The sequence below is a fragment of the Rhinoderma darwinii genome, chromosome 1, assembly GCF_050947455.1.
Source record: "Rhinoderma darwinii isolate aRhiDar2 chromosome 1, aRhiDar2.hap1, whole genome shotgun sequence".
In the NCBI taxonomy this organism is placed as follows: Eukaryota; Metazoa; Chordata; class Amphibia; order Anura; family Rhinodermatidae; genus Rhinoderma; species Rhinoderma darwinii.
Window position 1 is genome coordinate 476003292 of NC_134687.1, and position 19724 is coordinate 476023015.

General features: G+C 41.7%; 1 protein-coding gene across 3 annotated transcripts in view; it reads left to right on the top strand.

The window, feature by feature from the left end:
• Window positions 1–19724, top strand: part of SBNO1 (strawberry notch homolog 1) — a 100302-nt gene that overhangs the window by 56045 nt on the left and 24533 nt on the right. For all 3 annotated transcript variants that reach the window (XM_075833940.1, XM_075833944.1, XM_075833953.1), the window contains 2 exons: window positions 4546–4728; window positions 4807–4904. In XM_075833940.1, the coding sequence (XP_075690055.1) occupies window positions 4546–4728; window positions 4807–4904 (281 nt within the window). The remainder of the gene's footprint in view (window positions 1–4545; window positions 4729–4806; window positions 4905–19724) is intronic.

The window sequence follows — 19724 nt, forward strand, 5'->3', positions numbered from 1 at the left end:
GTTTTTTTTGCTTGGAATTGCCTGCAGCCACTGGGGTGTATATGCAGTGTACCTTTTTTTTGCAGCGTAACCGCCCCATGTGTACTTGGCCATAAAAGGGAAGGTTCCATTTAAATTTGTTACAAAGGCCTCGTTCACATCAGCTTCGGGTTTCTGTCGGAGGAACCCATAAACGGAGAGACAAACGGAAACCACAGCTTCCGTTTGCATTACTTTTGATTTCAATGGTAATGCTTCGGTTGCAAATGGCTTCAGTTTGTCTCCGTTCTGTAAGGTTTCTGGTTTTTTTAGTTGGAACTGTAGCGTGGACATGCTAATTGTTTCCACTAAAAAAAACAAGTTACAAAACTGAGACAAACTGAAACCATTTGCAACGGAAGCATTACCATAGAAATCAAAGGTAATGCAAACGGAAGCTGTGGTTTCCGTTTGTCTCTGTTCATGGGTACCTCCAACGGAAAGCGCGAACTAAACCCAGGCGCTGATGTGAACGAGGCCCTATGTATGCTATATGTCATTGGCTAAACCGGATTTTAACACATTTTTTCTATGAGCCCACATCCGAAAACTTGAGTAAATGTATTAGAATTAAAAAAAAATCATATTAGCAAGACAGCAAGCTTAAAGCAGCTCGGTGACAGATTATAAGTGTCCTATCTCCTACATAATGTAATCGGCGCTGTAATGTAGATAACAGTGGTTTTTAATTTGAAAAACGATAATTTTTGACTAAGTTATAAACCATTTTACATTTATGCTAATTTAGTTTCTTAATAGACAACTGGGCGTGTTTTTACTTTTTACTAACTGGGCGTTGTACAGAGGAGTGTATGAGGCTGACCAATCAGCGACTAATCAGCGTCATGCACTTCTCATTGTTCCAGCCCAGCTTCTTTCACTGCACAATCACACTGTAACAATGAGAAGTGTATGACACTGATTAGTCACTGATTGGTCAGCGTCATACACTTCTCTTCACAACGCCCAGTTGGTAAAAAGTAAAAACACGCCCAGTTGTCTATTAACCCCTAGGCGCACCACGATGCAACTGTACGTCCATGTGGCCAGTGTCTTAAGTTACTGCGCAGTTCCCGTCGCACACTGCACCGGGAGGCCAGCTGTCCCTGACAGCTGACACTCCACTGTATGCCGATCAGCGGCTTATTTCCGCTGATTTCGGCAATTAACCCCGTGATTGCAATGAAATCGTGAGGTTTGCAGATGGCTAGCATGGCGATCGGAGGCCAAGTAATGGCCTCCGTGTCTGCCATGTACGGAAGCCTATCGGGACCAGCCTCCTGATAGACTTCCTGTCAGAGTGACAGGATGTCACTGCAGTTTGCGATGCACACTGTCTGTGACAGTGTCGGCGACGGTGTGCATCGGGAATCGGGAGGTCAGCTGTCCCTGACAGCTGAAACTCCACTGTTGCCGATCAGCGGCTCATTGCCACTGATTTAGGCAATTAACCCGTTAAATGCGGAGCTCGATTGTGTTCTCCGCATTTAGGGGGTTTATAGCACATCGGCAGCCCCCATTCAATTGTGGGGGCTGCTGATGCTTGTGATGGCACCCGGGGGCCAGACAACGGCGTCTGGGTCTGCCATGTATGGAAGCCTATGAGGACCAGCCTCTGGCTGGTCCTCGTAGACTGTCAGAGTGACTGTGACGTCACACTGACAGTTGGAATATGTTACACTACCTAGGTAGTGTAATGTATTCTAGCAGCGATCAAAGCTGCAGGTAAAAAAAAGTGTAAAAAGTTAAGAAAAATGTTTTACAAAAGTGTAAAAATAAATTCTTTTTTTTTCCTATAATAAGTCTCGCATTATAGGGAAAAAATGAAACCGTTAAACAGTACACATTTGGTATCACCACGTTGGTAACGACCCAATCTATAAAACTATAATGTCGTTTTTACCGCACGGTGAACGCCGCAAAAAAAAACCAACTAAAAACCATTCCGGAATCACTAGTTTTTTTGGTCACCACCCCTCCCAAAATATAGAATAAAAAGTGATCAAAAATTCGCATGTACACGAAAATAGTACCAATAAAAACTACAAACCGCCCCGTAAAAAACAAGCCCCCCCACAGCTTTTTTTTTTTACTGAAAAATAAAAGTTACGGCTCTCAGAATATGGTGACACAGAGAATAAATTATTTTTATAAAGAAGTGATTTTATTGTGCTAACGCTACAAACATAAAAAAACCTATATGCATATGGTATCGCCGTAATCGTACCGACCCGCAGAATAAAGTAAAATTGTAATTTATAGCGCATTATGAACGCCGTAAGAAATAAAGAATTTAAAATGCCAAAATCACTGTTTTTGGTCACCAAAGCTCTAAATAAAAAGTGATCAAAAAGTTGCATGTACCAAGAAATGGTAGCAATAAAAACTACAGCTCGTCCTGCCAAAAATAAGCCCTCACACCGCTCAATTCATGGAAAAATAAAAAAGTTATTGCGTTTGGAAGGCGAGGAGTGCAAAACTAAAATGTAAAAGCAAAAAAGGATCAGTCCTGCAAAGGTTAATTAATTTCTATTAAAAAAACTAATTATTACCACATGTGGGGTATTATCATACTCGGGAGAGATTGTGTTACAAATTTAGGGCGACTTTTTCTCCTTTATCCCTTGTGAAAATGAAAAAATGCAACATTTTAGTGGACAAAAATGTTTATATTAAATTTCACGGCCCAATTCTAAATTCGGCAAAAAACCTGTGTTATACGACACAATACCCCTAGAAAAATTCCTAGAGGGGTGTCGTTTCCCAAATGGGGTCACTTTTTGGATGGTTCCACTATTTTGTTCCCTCGAGGGCATTGCAATCGCGACATGGCACTAAAAACCAATCCTGCAAAATCTGCGCTCCAAAATCCAAATGGCGCTCCTTCCCTTCTGAGCGCTGCCGTGGGTCCTAACAGCAGTTTATTACCACATATGGGGTATTTCCGTAATCGGGAGAAGATGCTTTACAAATGTTGGGGTGGGTTTCTTTATTCCTTGTAAATGTTAAAAATGTCTGAAAAATGAATTACGTTTTTTCTGAAATCACAGACTAACTCCAATAAATATAGCAAAATACCTGTGGGGTCAAAATGCTAACTATACCCCTAGATAAGTTCCTTGAGGGGTCTAGTTTCCAAAATGGGGTCACTTTTGGGGAGTTTCCACTGTTTTGGCACCACAAGACCTCTTCAAACCTGACATGGTGCCTAAAATATAATCTAAACATAAGCAGGCCCCAAAATCCTCTAGGTGCTCCTTTGCTTCTGAGGCCGGTGTTTCGGTCCATTAGCACACTAGGGCCATGTGGGATATCCCTAAAAACTGCAGGACCTGGGCAATAAATACTGAGTTGAGTTTCTCTGGTAAAACCTTCTGTGTTACACTTTTTTTTTTTTTTATTCCAAATGAATTTTGGCAAAAAAAAGATTTGTAAATTTCCCTTCTACTTTGCTTTATTTCCTGTGAAATGCCTAAAGGGTTAAGAAACTTTCTGAATGCTCTTTTGAATACTTTGAGGGGTGCAGTTTTTTTAAATGGGGTGATTTATAGGGGATTTCCAATATCTAAGGCCCTCCAAAGCCACTTCAGATCTAAACTGGTCCCTGTAAAAATGGCCTTTTGAAATTTTTGCGAAAATGTGAGAAATTGTTGCTAAAGTTCTAAGCCTTGTAACATACTAGAAAAATAAAAGCAAGTTCAAAAAACCTTGCAAATATAAAGTAGACATATGGGGAATGGTAACTAGTGACTATTTTGTGTGGTATTACCATCTGTTTTACAAGCAGATACATTTAAATTTAGAAAAATGCCCATTTTTGCAAATTTTCTCAATTTTGGTGTTTTTCACAAATAAATATTTATCGACCAAACTTTTCTACTATCAGAAAGTACAATATGTCACGAGAAAACAATCTCAGAATCGCTTGGATAGGTAAAAGCATTCCCAAGTTATTACCACATAAAGTGAAACACGTCAGATTTGAAAAAATCTGCTGTGCCACAAAGCCAAAACAGGCTGCATCCTGAAGGGGTTAAGAAACTATTTAGCATAAATCTAAAATAGTTTGTGTATAACTTGGTCAAAAATGATCGTTTTTCAAAATAAAAACCACAGTTATCTACATTACAGCGCCGATCACATTATGTAGGAGATAGGGCACTTATAATCTGGTGACAGAGCCTCTTTAAATTCAATTCCAGTTGAATTTTCCACTGTATGAACAAAGTATTTTCTGAGCATCCACCACATTTCTGACAGCAGCATGAATGCCTTATATAAATGTGTAATTTTTCTACTTTTGTATTTAAAAAAAAGTTAAATGAAGAAAAAAAAAAAATTTGATCCTGAAAGTCAGAATGTTTAAACTTGCAACGCTACCACTTAAAAATGTATAGCTTGGGCAGGCATATACACACATTTGTTTGGCTAATGGGATATTGGTTTATTTTACAATCAAATGGCAGGAAAACTTTGTCGAATGAGTACAGTATTTTAAAGTAACTTTGTTCTCTACCCTTTCTCAAGTGGGTGCTGGCCAGAGAGCGGTTTCAACAGGCTGCAGACCTAATTGATGCAGAACAGAGGATGAAAAAGTCTATGTGGGGTCAGTTCTGGTCTGCTCACCAGAGGTTTTTCAAATACCTCTGCATAGCTTCCAAGGTTAGAAGAGTAGTCCAGCTTGCCAGGGAAGAAATAAAAAATGGAAAGGTAAGGTTTTGTTTTTTGTTTTTCTCGGTAATGTGAGTAGAAATTCAGTGCAGTACATAACTGCTTTCTATATTTCAGTGTGTTGTTATTGGTCTCCAGTCCACTGGAGAGGCAAGAACTCTGGAAGCTTTGGAGGAAGGAGGTGGAGAACTGAATGATTTTGTGTCTACTGCAAAGTAAGATTTAAAGTTAATACATTTTATCTACATTGGATTTATCAATACTGCCATATGATGCATCAATTTACGGTTTGTGAAAATAGAGACAAATGTGCGAAATTTATCAGAAAAAGTGAATATTGCATTAATGAATTTGGTGTTACTTTCTACTTACGTCACCTCACTGGTGCTTTTACATGTGTCAATATTTTGCACATAGAAATAGTTACCTACTTTATTTTATTTTAGTTTTTTAACAAATTTTAGCACATTTTTGCAGTCTCTACAGAGATGTGTAGACTTTTGGATGGACTCCAAATATTTAAATTCTGCTCTATTCTAAAAAGAAAGATGCGATTTAATTACTAAATACTTAGAAATTAGACTGGGCTGCACAGCTACAGACCATAAGAATACAATCAAGATGAAGAATTTGTTGCTACGCAGCAGCATAAGGGGATTTTTTTTTTTTTTTCAGTAACTGTAAAATCCTGTTCTCGTTCAGTTCATTGGGGATCACAGACACCGTGGGTATATGCAGTTGCTGCCTGGAGGCTGAAAAGATATAATGTGGTGACAGAGCCTCTTTATGCACTCAATATAAGTGCCCTATCTCTTACATAATGAGATCGGCGCTGTAATGTAGGTAACCGCAGTGTTTTGTTTTTTCTCAGAGCAGGTGTATCTTGCGATATGTAGGACACACAGCAGCTGTATCTCAAAATGTAAAAATAACTTTTTAAAGTATTTAGAAAGTTGCACAAAACACACTGATAGACCTTCTTAAAAAAACAAAAACACCACTATTTCAAAGGTGTCCATAGCCTTTTAATATCATTGGAGGACACCACACCATGGGTATAGGGCCTTGCCACTAAGAGGCTGAAACTAGATAGGAAAAGTGTTGGCTTTGCCAAGGCTGGCTGTACCCTTCCCAAAGGCAGTGAGCTAATCCTTTTTAGTCTATCCAGGAGCCAGAAAGGACCTTCTCCAGAGAGAGCGGTCTTTCTGCCGGCTCCAGCTTCTCGTTTCCCAAACCAGCGTTTGAGGATCTCCTTTCAAAAGAATGAAAATACCCTGACAGGCACTTGCTTGTTTCCAAGAAGACTGACATGATCCCGTTCAAGGAGGATTTGGTTTCCATGTGGGCTGTCCGTCCCTTGGTTGATCCGCATATGTCTGGACTGTCCAAGACAACTGCTCTTCTGCTGTCAAATGCAGCATCTTGGTGATTCTCTTGCCAATCGATTGGATTTCCTAGCCTAGCCTGCCTTTTGTGTCAGGAGGTTCTGTCCTGCGCCCAGCACTCGCCTCTTCAGTAAAGTTTACTTCACCAGGGCATTACAGAGGGAGCTTTGCAGGAGAACTGACTGATCTGGAATTGGCACCTATAGTACGCTTTGGGCATAAGTATAACCATAAGACATAATCCAAAATAGAGAGAACCTATATATGTCTCACATGTACGTACCATACAACAAATAAATCTTTAGACGTGTTTAGTCCAAAATATTAATTTTATTATTCCATAAATATGGATACCCCCCAAAATTTCACATAAATATACATACATATATTAAAACATTTAAAAAAAGAAAACTCTGAGATCATTGGAAGATAACCACCATAGCCTAATATGTATGGTAATATATAATCTACAGCAGGTAGGGCAACCGCACACAGGGAGAGCATAGAGAGCATATAGTATGCCTCTGGACAGATATTCTCTAGCACATCCACCTTCAATAAGGTAGTTTATTACTAGCACATATAAATGATCATTATAAATCAATATCTATTACCTATAGCTGGCATGATGGCTGTCGGTGATCTCAGAGAGGGACACCTCGACTTGTGTTTCGCACCCTTCGTCAGGAGATGTTAGTGTACTGGAATTCGGTTTAAATATCCTGTATACTGGTGACCAATGGCGCATAGCGATTCATCAAAGCGTCCCACGTGTGTCTTCCACGTCAGGAGCATTCGGTGCAGTGGCAGATTTCTCCATCTGCATTTCCGCCCAAACTCTGACAACTTCCGGTACAACATGAAGACTGCTGATCATGCGCACATCACCCGATGTGTCAAAAACCTAGTCTCATTGTAAAGTCCGAAACTGACATATAGAGTATTTGGAAAAATAGTTCAAAAGGAATTTATGATTTCAATATCGCGAGAGCACGTTCTAAAAGACAGCAAGCGTGATCTCGAGTAAGTGACACATTAAGGTTACCGAAGCATCGGCAGTGTTTAATATACAGTGTCCCGGCTGGAAGCGATGTCTATTTACTCTCAAGACATTTCAGTAACGTTAATGTGAGTAAGTGACAGCACACTCTGTGCTGACTACATGAATGGGGAGAAGTGTAAGATGCGGATTGGTCAGCGTCATACACTTCTCTTTACAACGCCCACTTGGTCAAAAGTAAAAAACACGCCCAGATGGGCATTAAGAAAGTAATTTGCATAAAGCTAAAATCGCTAACGTGGTGAAAATCGTTTTTCGAAATAAAAACCACTTCTGTTACTTTACAGTGCCTATCACATTATGTAGGAGATGGGGCACTTATAATGTGGTGACAGAGCCTCTTTAATAACATGGTGGATAACTCGATGGATAGGGTGATTGGAGGAGTGACCATCGGAACTGTGGGTTTAACTCATTTTGGTAAGATTCTCAAAGTGGCTCTGATTGACCTCTGGCACTCTAGGTTCCCGGGCACTAGACAATACTCCTGTTACTCTGCCTCATGTGGCATGCTCTCCCGTATAGATTCATTACTCTGCAACTTACAAGCATTGAGATTACTGGGCGATGTGCGGTATTTGGTAAGGGGTTATCTGACCACTCGCCGATGCAGTTCTCTCTGCTGTGATCTCCCCGAACCGCTAGACCACCTAACTTCTGGAGGCTCAAATCCTACTGGCTCCTGGCACTACGGTACCAGATCAGATACAGGAGTTTTTCCTTCATAATGAAGGGTCTTCACCCTCTGTGTGGGACATCATGTAGGCATTTCTTTCAGGTACTCTGAGAGGTTAATAAGATAAATTTGTCCTCTAGGGCTCTGTAAAAATACTATAGGGAAGCTGTACAGAGAGCTGAAGTAAGATTAGGAACTGACCCAGGATGGGATCGTCAGCTGGGATTTAACCCCTTAGTGACCACCAATACGCCTTTTCACTGTGTTCACTAAGGGGGCCATAGGCTAGGCTGTCGCCTTTTCGCGGCAGCTCAGTCTAAGTCCTGCATGGGTGCCCCGTGCAGGCTGGAACCAGCGCTCGGCTGTCTGACAGCCAGGCTCCAACAGCCCCAAACAAAGTTTACTTCGATCGTGGCCGTTTAACCCGTGAAGTGCCATGGTTAATAGCGACCACCGCATTTAACTTGTTTACAGAGGGAGGGAGGTCCCTCTCTAACCCATCGACGGGCTGCAATTGCAGGCCTCCGGTGGGGTGCCATGGCAGCTGGAGGCCTGATAAAGGCCCCTAGGTCTGCCCTGGGCATATACCTATTAGGTAATCTATTAGGACGTTCCTCTGGCACGTCCTGTCAGTTTTACACTGACGGGCAATAATGCTTTTGGTAAAAAGTGATTGATAAAAATTGCAGTAACCTTCTCTCCCCCCCCATAAGTGGTTTTATTTAGTAAAAGTGGAATAAATAGGTACACATATGGTATCACCATGACAGTCGTGACCCAAACAGCAAAGTTAATATATAATTTTAAACCGCAAGGTGAACACCGTAAAAAAAACAATCCATGGCGAAATTGTAAAGGTTCTAAGCCAGCTTTTTCTTCAAGATGATATTTTTAGAAAATTTGAGTATCTACAATTGTAATTTGCCTTCCCACGTGCTTTTCTATCAATATCTTTAACTAAGACCTGTTTGGGAGTTAGAGTAGGCGGTCTCCCATGTCACAGGCACCACAATCCGCACTTCTAGATTTAACTGGGGGAGACTAGGGGGATCATCTCTTTATTATATAGATGTCTATTGGAGGCCACCTTTAAAACACAGCCTCTGTCTGTTAAGGGGAGACGGAAGAAGGATGTGGGACCTATAGAGGTGGAGGTTTTGGAACAGGTGAGTGAATTGTATAGACTATCCCAGATATATATATTTTACCCAGGGTCTATAAAACACCACTACTTTTTACACAAAATGGTATATATGCACGACTCCATGTGTTATAGGTGTGGGGAAAATGGAGCTGACTTCACGTAATGTGGAGTTGCCCCAGACTTGTAAGGTTCTGGAGAGACTCAATTGATTTTTATTACCGTGATTTATAGCTGTCCTGTTGATCTAGTTCAAGTGACGTGTAGGTTGGGTTACAGTGCTACTCTGCTGGAGGTGGGTAGGGAAAAAATGTAAAGTGCCCCAGGGTTTGTGCCCTCGGCTGCACATGTGAAAGGTTCTCTAAACTTCAAAAAAATGTTGATACCCCAAAGAATGTGCTGCAGTAGCAAAAGCATAGAAAGCTTTAGAGAAACAGGGTTTTGAGATTTTTCGGCAGACATATAAATCTAATATTGGACAAAATAAACACATTATGTGAAAATCTATATGCTGAAAGTTCAGAAGTTGATTCGTCTGGTTCTGGGGATATCTTTTCCAGTTCTGAACGTCGAAATCGAAGAGACTAAATCTCGATTTTTATAAGAGATTATATTAAACCGTATTCTGTAAAAAACAAAAATAGGAGCCAAAGAAAACCGCAGGGCCCTTTCAACTCCAATTTATTTGTGAGAAAACTAGCTTTATGCAAGTCAAAGTAAGAATATTGGACTTGGGAGAGAATGGAAACATCGCTACAACAGCTTTAGAGATTACTCGTGGAAAACGAGACCGGGTTCTTTACATGCGAAGCGCCTTACTCTGACCTACATCCGAAATTAAAAAAAACAACTCCAGCCTTTTGTGCCTATAGCAATTTAGAGACATTTGTAAAGGGAGTAGAGTATATTAAAAAATGTAAGTCCTATAGATCATAAAACAAAAATGTTTGATTGGGAACTGAGATCTTTAAAAATTAATAAACATCACTAGCGACCAAAAAGTCAATAGCAACCGCGGCATTTACGGTGGGTTTCTCATAAAGGACGTTTGACATATCCACAGGATATTTCATAAATGTCAGATGCGGGTCCCACCTCTGGTACCCGCATCTATCTCTATCATCTACCCGCATCTGGGCCCCCTAAACTCCGGAACACAGCGGAGCCAGGTAAGATAGAATGGCCACTTTACTTCCTGGTTACATGGTCGAGTTACGCAAACCGTGTAACTCGCTGAGCTATGCAGTTTTCGTAACTCCCATACAACTGAATAGTAACGGAAACAGAGTAGCATGCTACGCTGCTTCTGTAACTGCCATTCACTACTATGGGAGTTACGGAAACAGCGTAGCTCAGCTAGTTACGCTGTGTCCTTAAATCATTCATGTATTGTACCAGCGATCTAATGATGGCTGGTTCAAGTCCCCTACGGGAACTAATGTGTAAAAAAATTAGATATGTTTTCAGGAGTGTTAAAAAAAACAAAAAAAAAAAAACCCTTTTCCCATTTCTCTCCAAGCACAATGTAAAAATAAAAAAATTGTTATCGCTGCGTCCGTAAAAGTCTGAAACGTTTACAATATAGCATTATTTGACTCGCACAGTGAACGGCGTAAAAAAAATAAAAATTTAAAACCCCAGAATCTTTGTTTTTTGGTCACCATAGCACTAAAAAGTATTAAATAAAAAGTGATCTAAAAATCGTATATACCAAAAAAATGGTGCTAATACAAAATGGCAAAAAATAAGCCCTCACACCGCTCAAACGATGGAAAAATATAAGTTATGTCTCAGAATGTGGTGAAACTGAACAAATTTTTCTGCTGAGGACATTTTCCTGCTGAGAAATGACCTGCAAAAAGTGGCGGAGCGCACCACAGCTATTGAAGGGAGAGTGTCAGACATGGCGGATGCTATTTCTACTATACGGCTTGATGTACAATCACGTAATGCAACCACAGCTTGAGAATAAGCGAAGGTGGATGATATGGAAAATCGGCTGCTACGTAACAATGTCCGCCTAGTGGGGGTGCCAGAAAAAGTGCAGGGCACCAACCCTGATTTAATTTTACTAAAAATGGCTGATAGACACGTTTGGCAGAGAGAAATTGACCCCTTTTATTTGCAGTGCAGAGTGCTCACAGGGTGCCTACCAGACCTGGCCCACCGGGGCGGCTGCCGAGACCACTTCTCATAAAGATCCTACACTACAAGGCTAGAGAGAACCTGACGTTCTCTCGCTTTCCTCAAGATTTTATCTCCTTCAGTGGGGTGAGCGTATCCTTCTTCCCTGATTTTTCAATGGAGTGCAACGGAAAAGATCGCAATTTTTGGACATAAAGAAACTCCTTCGGGCATTGCAAGTTCAGTATTCTATGATGTATCCAGCCAAACTTCGGGTGGTAGCCCTGGGAACTACCTTCTTTGAGATGCCTAGAGAGGCTATCGGATGGCTCGACAGCAATGAAAGTCGATTGTGACCTGAGGAATCGGAAAGAGGGCATTGATCCCAGCGGAACAGGGCTTGGACGAAGAGGCCGGCGCTGCAGGGCTCTGGCGGGTATTGCGGCCTTCTGCATAACTGGCACAAATGGAAAATTCCTCATTGTGTTTTGAACTTCCTGGTATCCTTTTGAGAGCAATATGCAGTGATTACCAAGAACTGGGGGAGGTTTTTCGACTGTTATATGTTTATAATGCGTTGAAGGAATAGATGGTTATTCGTACAGGGCAGTGGGAGTAATTGTCGGAGTACGGATTTGTTTATTTGGTACGTTATCCATGTATACGAGGTATGAGTTAACCAGTTAGTGACCGCCCCATAGTGTTTTTAAGTCACTAACGGGCCTTATTCCGATAAAATAGACTTTTTACGTAACTGCATCGGAATAAGTAAACCGAGCAGGGAGCTGTCAAATCTGGGGGCGTCCCTGCTCGAACATGTGAGATCGATCTCACCCGTTTAACCCTTCAGAGCGTGCACCGCATCTGAGTGGTTTTGGAGAGAGGGAGGGATCTCCCTCTCATCCCACTGACACCCGGCGATAAGATCACTGAGTGTCTGTCTCCGATGGCAGCCAGGGGCATAATAAAGGCCCCCAGGTCTGCCTGTAATGAATGCCTGCTAGATCATGCCTCTGGCATGAACTAGCAGATGCCTGTCCGTTTTACACGGACAGGTATAATACACAGAAGTATTGCAGTGTATTATAAATGCGATCGGATAATTGCCTAGTGAAGTCCCCTAATGGGACCATTAAAAAAACAAGGTTTAATAAAAAGTGGGGGAAACTAAACTTCTCTATTATTAACAAACAAAATAAAGTAAAAAAGTTACACATATTTGGTATCGCCACGTCCGTAACTACCCCAACTATAAACGTATTACATCATTTAACCCGCACGCTGAACGTCGTAAACAAACATGCAAAAATTGCTGTTTTCTTTGCATCCAGCCTTAAAAAAAAAAACGGCGTAAATTTAGGACGCAAAAACTTTGTGACGAAATTGCTGGATTTTTCTATTTCCCCCCCCCCCCTCCCAGAAAGTTCATCAAATTCTATGCACCCCAAAATGGTGCTATTAAAAACTTGTCCCGCAACAAAACAAGACCTTATACAGCTATGTCGACGCAAAAATAAAGTGTAGCTCTTTGAATGAGATGATGGAAAAACGTAAAAAATGGCTTGGTCATTCAGGTCTAAAATAGGCTGGTCACGAAGGGGTTAATTGCCTGCCGATGTTCACCGACATTCTCGGGCGGACACTGACTGTTACCCTGACTCTCTTTTTTTTTTTTTTTTTTTTTTTAAGTTGGGTAGGTTTATTGTGTTTTCTACAGGGAATTGGGAGGGGGGGGGTGTTTGATTCAGCCGGTCAGATCTGCACTACGCGAGATGCTGGGTAGGATGTATTGGTTTATGTTGAGGTTTGATGGGATCACTTAACTGTCTGTCCTGGAATGTTCGTGGACTGTGTGAATTCAGGAAACGTCATTCTATTTTTGAATTTATTAAAATAATCCGGATGCCCTGGTGGTAGGGTTACACAAGACACATATGACTAGAGACAGTGTCTTTGATACATAGGGCCTGGATAGGCCACGGTTTTCATTCTTATCACAGCACTTACTCCAGGGGGGTGAGTATTCTCATACATAGGGCGGTACCATTTATTTGTCATTCTTCTGTAGATGGCTAGGAACGGCTTGTGGGCGTACATTGTTCCTTATATCATTGGAAATGCATAATGGTTCTGCTCTATATTCCCCCTCCCTTTTCCAGTGTGTGTATTAGGAAAGTTATGGAAGAACTGTAAGTTCTTGGCGGTACCACTGATTTTGATGGGGGATTTTAACACCGTGATGCATGATAAATCAGATCAATTTCAAATAGGGGATGTCAGTACAAGGGGAGGGATAACTGCGTTTGGGAAGCTTTATTACGGAGATAGGGTGGTGGGACATATGGATAGATAAACATCCGGGATTGTCAGTACTCCTATGCCTCCTCCACGTATCAGTCTCTCTCCAGAATAGATTTGATACTCTGTAAATCTCTGCTCTCCTACAGCGTTACCCTTTATTGAGTTTTCGCACCATTCTGCTATGTTGATGAAGATGGTGACTGGGGGAGTCTGGGACGGGGACAGGGGTGCTGGAAATGTAATGCATTCTGGTTGAAACTGTCAATAAAAAGATATTAATAAATACCTTTTGATAAAAGAATACTTTCGTTTCAATAACCGTTCCACAGGGGATACTTTGGGATGCAATAAAGGCCTGGTTGAGGGGGGTGTTTATCCAACAGATTAATGCAATTAAAACTAAGTCTGGACAGCTTTGGGGACACTTTGTTGGAGCGGGTGGCAGAAACGGAACGGCAGTATGTGGCAGATAATACGCCAGATACTTTGAAGAACTGGGTGGAGGCTCAGAAGTTGCTAAAACATCAGTTGGAGAGGTCAGATAAGAGGATGTTTCTTAGACCACAATATTATGAAGCGGAAACTACAGGAAGGTTGTTAGCCAAAATGGCTTAGGCCCAGAGGGAGAATTATTATATACATACTATAAAGGGGGAGGGGGGGAGGCGAGACACTGATACGGGAAGGATATTACAAGTATTTCTGAAGTTCTACACTACTCTATATGAATCTAAAGCACGGTACACCTCGCAGAAGCTAGAGGAGTATCTAGGGGAGGTCCGCCTTCCCAGATTGTGGCTTGAGAAGAGAACCGTATTAGAGGAGACTTTCTCTGGAGGAACTCAAAGCAGCAATAGGGACACTGGCGAACGAAAAGGCTCCAGGGCCTGATGGCCTCCCTGTAGAAATATTTATGGATTATGGGGAGGAGCTTTCTCCTCACTTATTGACTACACTGATGGACAGTATTGATAGGGGCGGCTTCCGGATTCAATGTATGAGGCCACCAAAGTGGTTCTGCCTAAGGAGGGAAAAGATATTCAACTGCCTGAATCCTATTGACCGGTGTCCCTGTTGACGGCAGATATAAAAATTCTGGCGAAGGTTCTGGCACTAAGGCTCTTTAGAGTAGTGGATGGGGTGGTGCATGGGGACCAGTCCGGCTTCATGCCCTCTAAGTCTACGGCGGTGAACCTGAGACTGTTTCTGAACATACAGGTGACTCCGGATAACCCTATAGGAAGAGCTATTCTATTGTTGGATGCTGTTAACCCCAATCCACACAGTCAAAAGCTTTATCTGTAGTCAGTCCTGGAAAGAATGGGTTTCGGTCCTAATTATGTAAAGTGGATTCAGCTGTTGTATGTGGCCCCAACTGCAAGGATACGGTTGAATGGTGTATTCTCCAGTCAATTCTCATTTGCTGGGAGGACGCGTCAGGGCTGTCCCTTATCGCCGTTATTATTCGCTCTAGCAGTGGAACCACTGGCATGTGCAGTTCGCCAACAAGCTCACATACAGGGGTTGAGATATGGGGCGGTGGAGGAGCGCATAGCATTATATGCCCATGATATGCTGTTTATGGCAGATACCGAGCACACCCTGCATATAGTTATGGATCTTATTAAACGCTTTGGGAAGTGTTCAGGACTAATGACAAATTGGTCGAAATCTTCTATCCTGTTAATAGATCCAGTTGCTATCCTGAATGGGGATGATGGGGTACCGATACCAGTGGTCACAGAATTTAAGTACTAGGAGGTTATGGTAACGGCAAGAGTGAAGGATTACATGTCCCTTAACCCCTTCAGAACGCGACCTGTTTTGGCCTTGTGGCACAGCCGGTTATTTTCAAATCTGACGTCACTTATGTGGTAATAACTTGGGAATGCTTTTACCTATTCAAGTGATTCTGAGATTGTTTTCTTGTGACACATTGTACTTTATGATGGTGGAAACATTTGGTCGATTTAAATTCAATATTTATTAGTGAAAAACACAAATTTAGAGAATTTGCGAAGATTTGTATTTTTCTAAATTTAAATGTATCTGCTTGTAAAACAGATAGTAATACCACACAAAATAGTCACTAGTTACCATTTCCCATGTCTACTTTGTTTGCATGCTTTTATTTTTCTAAGACGTTACAAGGCTTAGAACTTTAGAAGCAATTTCTCACATTTTCAAGAAAATTTCAGAAGGCTATTTATACAGGTACCAGTATAGATCTGAAGTAGTTTTGAGGGCCTTATATATTGGAATCTCCCAATAAAGCACCCCATTTTAAAAACTGCACCCCTCAAAGTATTCAAAACACCATTCAGAAAGTTAACTCTTTAGGCGTTTCACGGGAAATAAAGCAAAGTAGAGGGGAAATGTAAAAATTTTAATTTAAATTTTTTCCCGAAATGTATTTGTAATACTTTTTTTTTTTTTTTAATGTCTAACTGAAGGTTTTACCAGAGAAACGCAATCAATATTTATTGCCCAGGTTCTGCAGTCTTAAGAAATATCCCATATGTGGCCCTAGGGTCCTAATGGACTGAAGCACCGGCCTCAGAAACAAGAGCACCTACAGGATTTTGGGGGTCTGCTTTTGTTTTTAGATTTTATTTTAGGGATTGTCCGGTTTGAAGAGGCCTTGTGGTGCCAAAACTGGAAACTCCCCAAAAGTGACCCCATTTTGGAAACTAGACCCCTCAAGGAATTTATCTAGAGGTGTAGTTAGCATTTTTAACCCCCACAGGTATTTTGCTATATTTATTGGAGTTAGTCTGTGAAAATGAAAATCTACTTTTCTGAAAAAAACATAAAAATTTGTATTTACAAGGAATAAAGCAGAAAACGCACCCCAACATTTTTAAAGCCTCTTCTCCCGATTACAGAAATACCCCATATGTGGCAATGCTGTTTGAACCCACAGCAGGGCTCCGAAGAGAAGGAGTGCCATTTTGATCTTGGTGTGCAGATTTTGCTGGATTGGTTTTCAGTGCCATGTCGTGTTTGCAACGCCCTGGAGGGACCAAAACAGTAGAAACACCCCAAAAGTGACCCCATTTGGGAAACTACCCCTAGAAAAATTCCTTGAGGGGTGAATAGTGAGCATTTAGACCACACAGGTTTTTTGCAGAATTTAGTAGAATTAGGCCGTGAAAATGAATATCCACAGTTTTGTCCACTAAAATGTTGAATTTTTTTAATTTTCACAAGGGATAAAGGAGAAAAAGTTGCCCCCTAAATTTGTAACGCAACCTCTGCCGAATATGACAATACCCCCACGTGGTAACAATTTGTTTTTTTAATAGAAATTAACCTTTGCAGGACTGATCCATTTTTGCTTTTCCATTTTAGTTTCACTCCCCACCTTCCCAACGCCATAATTTTTTATTTTTCCATGAATAGAGCGGTGTGAGGGCTTATTTTTTGCGGGAAGAGTTGTAGTTTCTATTGACACCATTTAAAGTACCATATGATGTACTGGGAAACCGAAAACAAAACTCTTTGCGCGGTGAGATTGGAAAAAACTGCGATTCCTCCATTTGTTTTTTGGGTTTCGTTTTTACCGCTTTCACCATGCGGTAAAAACAAAAACGTAGCTTTATTCTGCGGGTCAATATGATTGCAGTAATACCAAATGTATAGTTTTCATTTTATATTTTACTATTGTTACTAAAAACATTCTGAGAGCCATAACTTTTTTTTTTTTTGGTGGATTGAGCGGTGTGAGGGCTTATTTTTGGCAGGACGAGCTGTAGTTTTTATTGGTACCATTTTTTTGGGTACATACAACTTTTTGATCACTTTTTATTACATTTTATTTACAGCTAAGGTTACCAAAAAACACTGATTTGGGCGTTTTAAATTCTTTCTTACAGCGTTCATTATGCTCTTAAAATTACAGTTTTACTTCTGCGGGGCGATACCATATGTATGTAGTATTTCTATGATTTTGCAGAGTTTGCACAATAAAATCACTGGTTTATAAAATTAATTTTTTGTCACCATATTCTGAGAGCCATAACTTTTAAGGGCTTGTTTTTTGCGGGACGGGTGTCGGTTTTTATTGGTAGTAATTTGGCATACATGCGACTTTTTGATCTCTTTCTATTCTATATTTTGGGAGGGGTGGTGGTTTTAGTTTTTTGGTTGTTTTTTTGCCGCATTCACCGGGCTGGAAAAATAACAGTTTTATAGATTGAGTTGTTACGAACGCAGTGATTCCAAATATGTGTACTGTTTAACGTTCATTTTTTTTCCTATAAGAGACTTATAGGAAAAATATCTTAATTTTTATACTTTTGTAAAACATTTTTATTAACTAATTATAAGTTTATTTTTTATTTTATTTTTACACTTCTTTTTTTTTTACTTGCAGCTCTCATTGCTGCTAGAATACATTACACCTAGGTAGTGTAATTTATTCCAGCTGTCAGTGTGATGTCACAGTCACTGACCGTAAGTCTACGAGAGGCTGGTCCTCATAGGCTTCCATATATCGCAGACCCGGAGGCAGTTATCTGGCCTCCGGATTCCATCACAAGCATCAGCAACCCCCACGATTGTGTTGGAGCTACTGATGTGCTACAAAACCCTTAAATGCGGCGGTCGCAATCAAGCGCCACTTAACTTGTTAAATTCTGAAATCAGCGGCGATGAGCCGCTGATCGGCAACAGTGGAGTGTCAGCTGTCGGGGACAGCTGGCCTCCCTGTTCCCGGTGCACACTGGTGTATGTCCTGGTGCGCTAAGACACTGGCCACCCGGATGTATAGTTGCGTCGTCGTGCGCCTAGGGGTTAATATTATACCAATGTTGCCAAAGATAAAGGCCCAAGTGTAGGCTTGGACTAAGCTCCCACTTTCTGCTTTGGGTAGAACTAATTTGATCAGGTGCTATACGCCATTCATAACTCCCTCATTTGGATCCCCAAATACTGGTTTAGGAGGCTGCACAACCTTTTTCGAGATCTTGTGTGGAAAAGGGGAGTGCCTAGAATAAAACTGGAGAAGCTGCAATTGCCTAAGGATGAGGGGGGCCTAGCTCTGCCCAATGCATGGGTGTATTACCGGGCTGCTCAGTGCCAGCATTTTTGGGGGTGGAAATTAGACAAATGGGGGTCCAGTGCGTGCATTTTATCATATTTGGGATGGGGAAAATCCACTGGCAGGACTGGAAGCGCGCACACATACAAGAGCTTAGCGAGCAATAAACAGACATTGCCACCACACTATGCATGAGAAGTAATGTAAGCAATTATTGGGGATCGGGGAATGTAATAAGTATACTTCACTCTGGAGGAACCCATATATATGGGAATTGTATCAATTGGAGGGAATGCAGTGTTGTGAACAAAAGGGCATTATACGGCTGTCAGCTGTATGAGGACACCCTCAAATCTTTCCAGCAACTAAGGCCTCATGCACACGACCGTAAAAACTCCCGTTATTACGGGTCGTAATTACGACCCGTAATAACGGGCTCATAGACTTCTATTGGCCACGGGTACCTTCCCGTTTTCTTACGGGAAGCTGCCCGTGCCGTTAAAGATAGAACATGTCCTATTTCAGGCCGTAATAACGGCACGTACAGTCCATAGAAGTCTATGGAGCTCCCGTAATGACGGGTGGCTATATGTGTGCACCCGTCATTACGGCAGCGTTGCTAAGCGACGTCAGTAAATAGTCACTGTCCAGGGAGCTAATAGAGTTAACTGATCGGCAGTAACTCTTTCAGCACCCTGGACAGTGACTACCGATCAGAATAAAGAGCAACCTGTAAAAAATAAAAATAAAAGACGTTCATACTTACCGAGAACTTCCTGCTTCCTCCAGTCCGGTCTCCCGGCCGTTGCCTTGGTGACTCGTCCCTCTCGACATCCGGCCTGACGTCCTGGCCGTCCCTGGATGACGTTTCAGCCCATGTGACCGCTGCAGCCAATCACAGGCTGCAGCGGTCACATGGACTGCCGCGTCATCCAGGGATGTCGGGCTGGATGTGAAGAGAGGGACACATCACCAAGACAACGGCCGGGTAAGTATGAATTTCTTTAACTTTTATTACAGAAAGGGCTGTCCCTTCTCTCTATCCTGCACTGATAGAGAGAAGGGGCTGCCGATTAGTGCAGTGCTATTTTGCCGCCAAAAACGTGCCCGTGAATACGGGTGACACCGGACCCATATTTACGGGCACGGGTCCGTAAATACTGGTGCAAAACGGGTCGAATACGTGTGACACCGGACCCGTATTTACGGGTGGGAAAAAATACGGTCGTGTGCATGAGGTCTATGGGATGGGTTTCAGCTGGATCCACATATGTTTGATCAGTATCTAAAGATCCGTCGCGCATTAC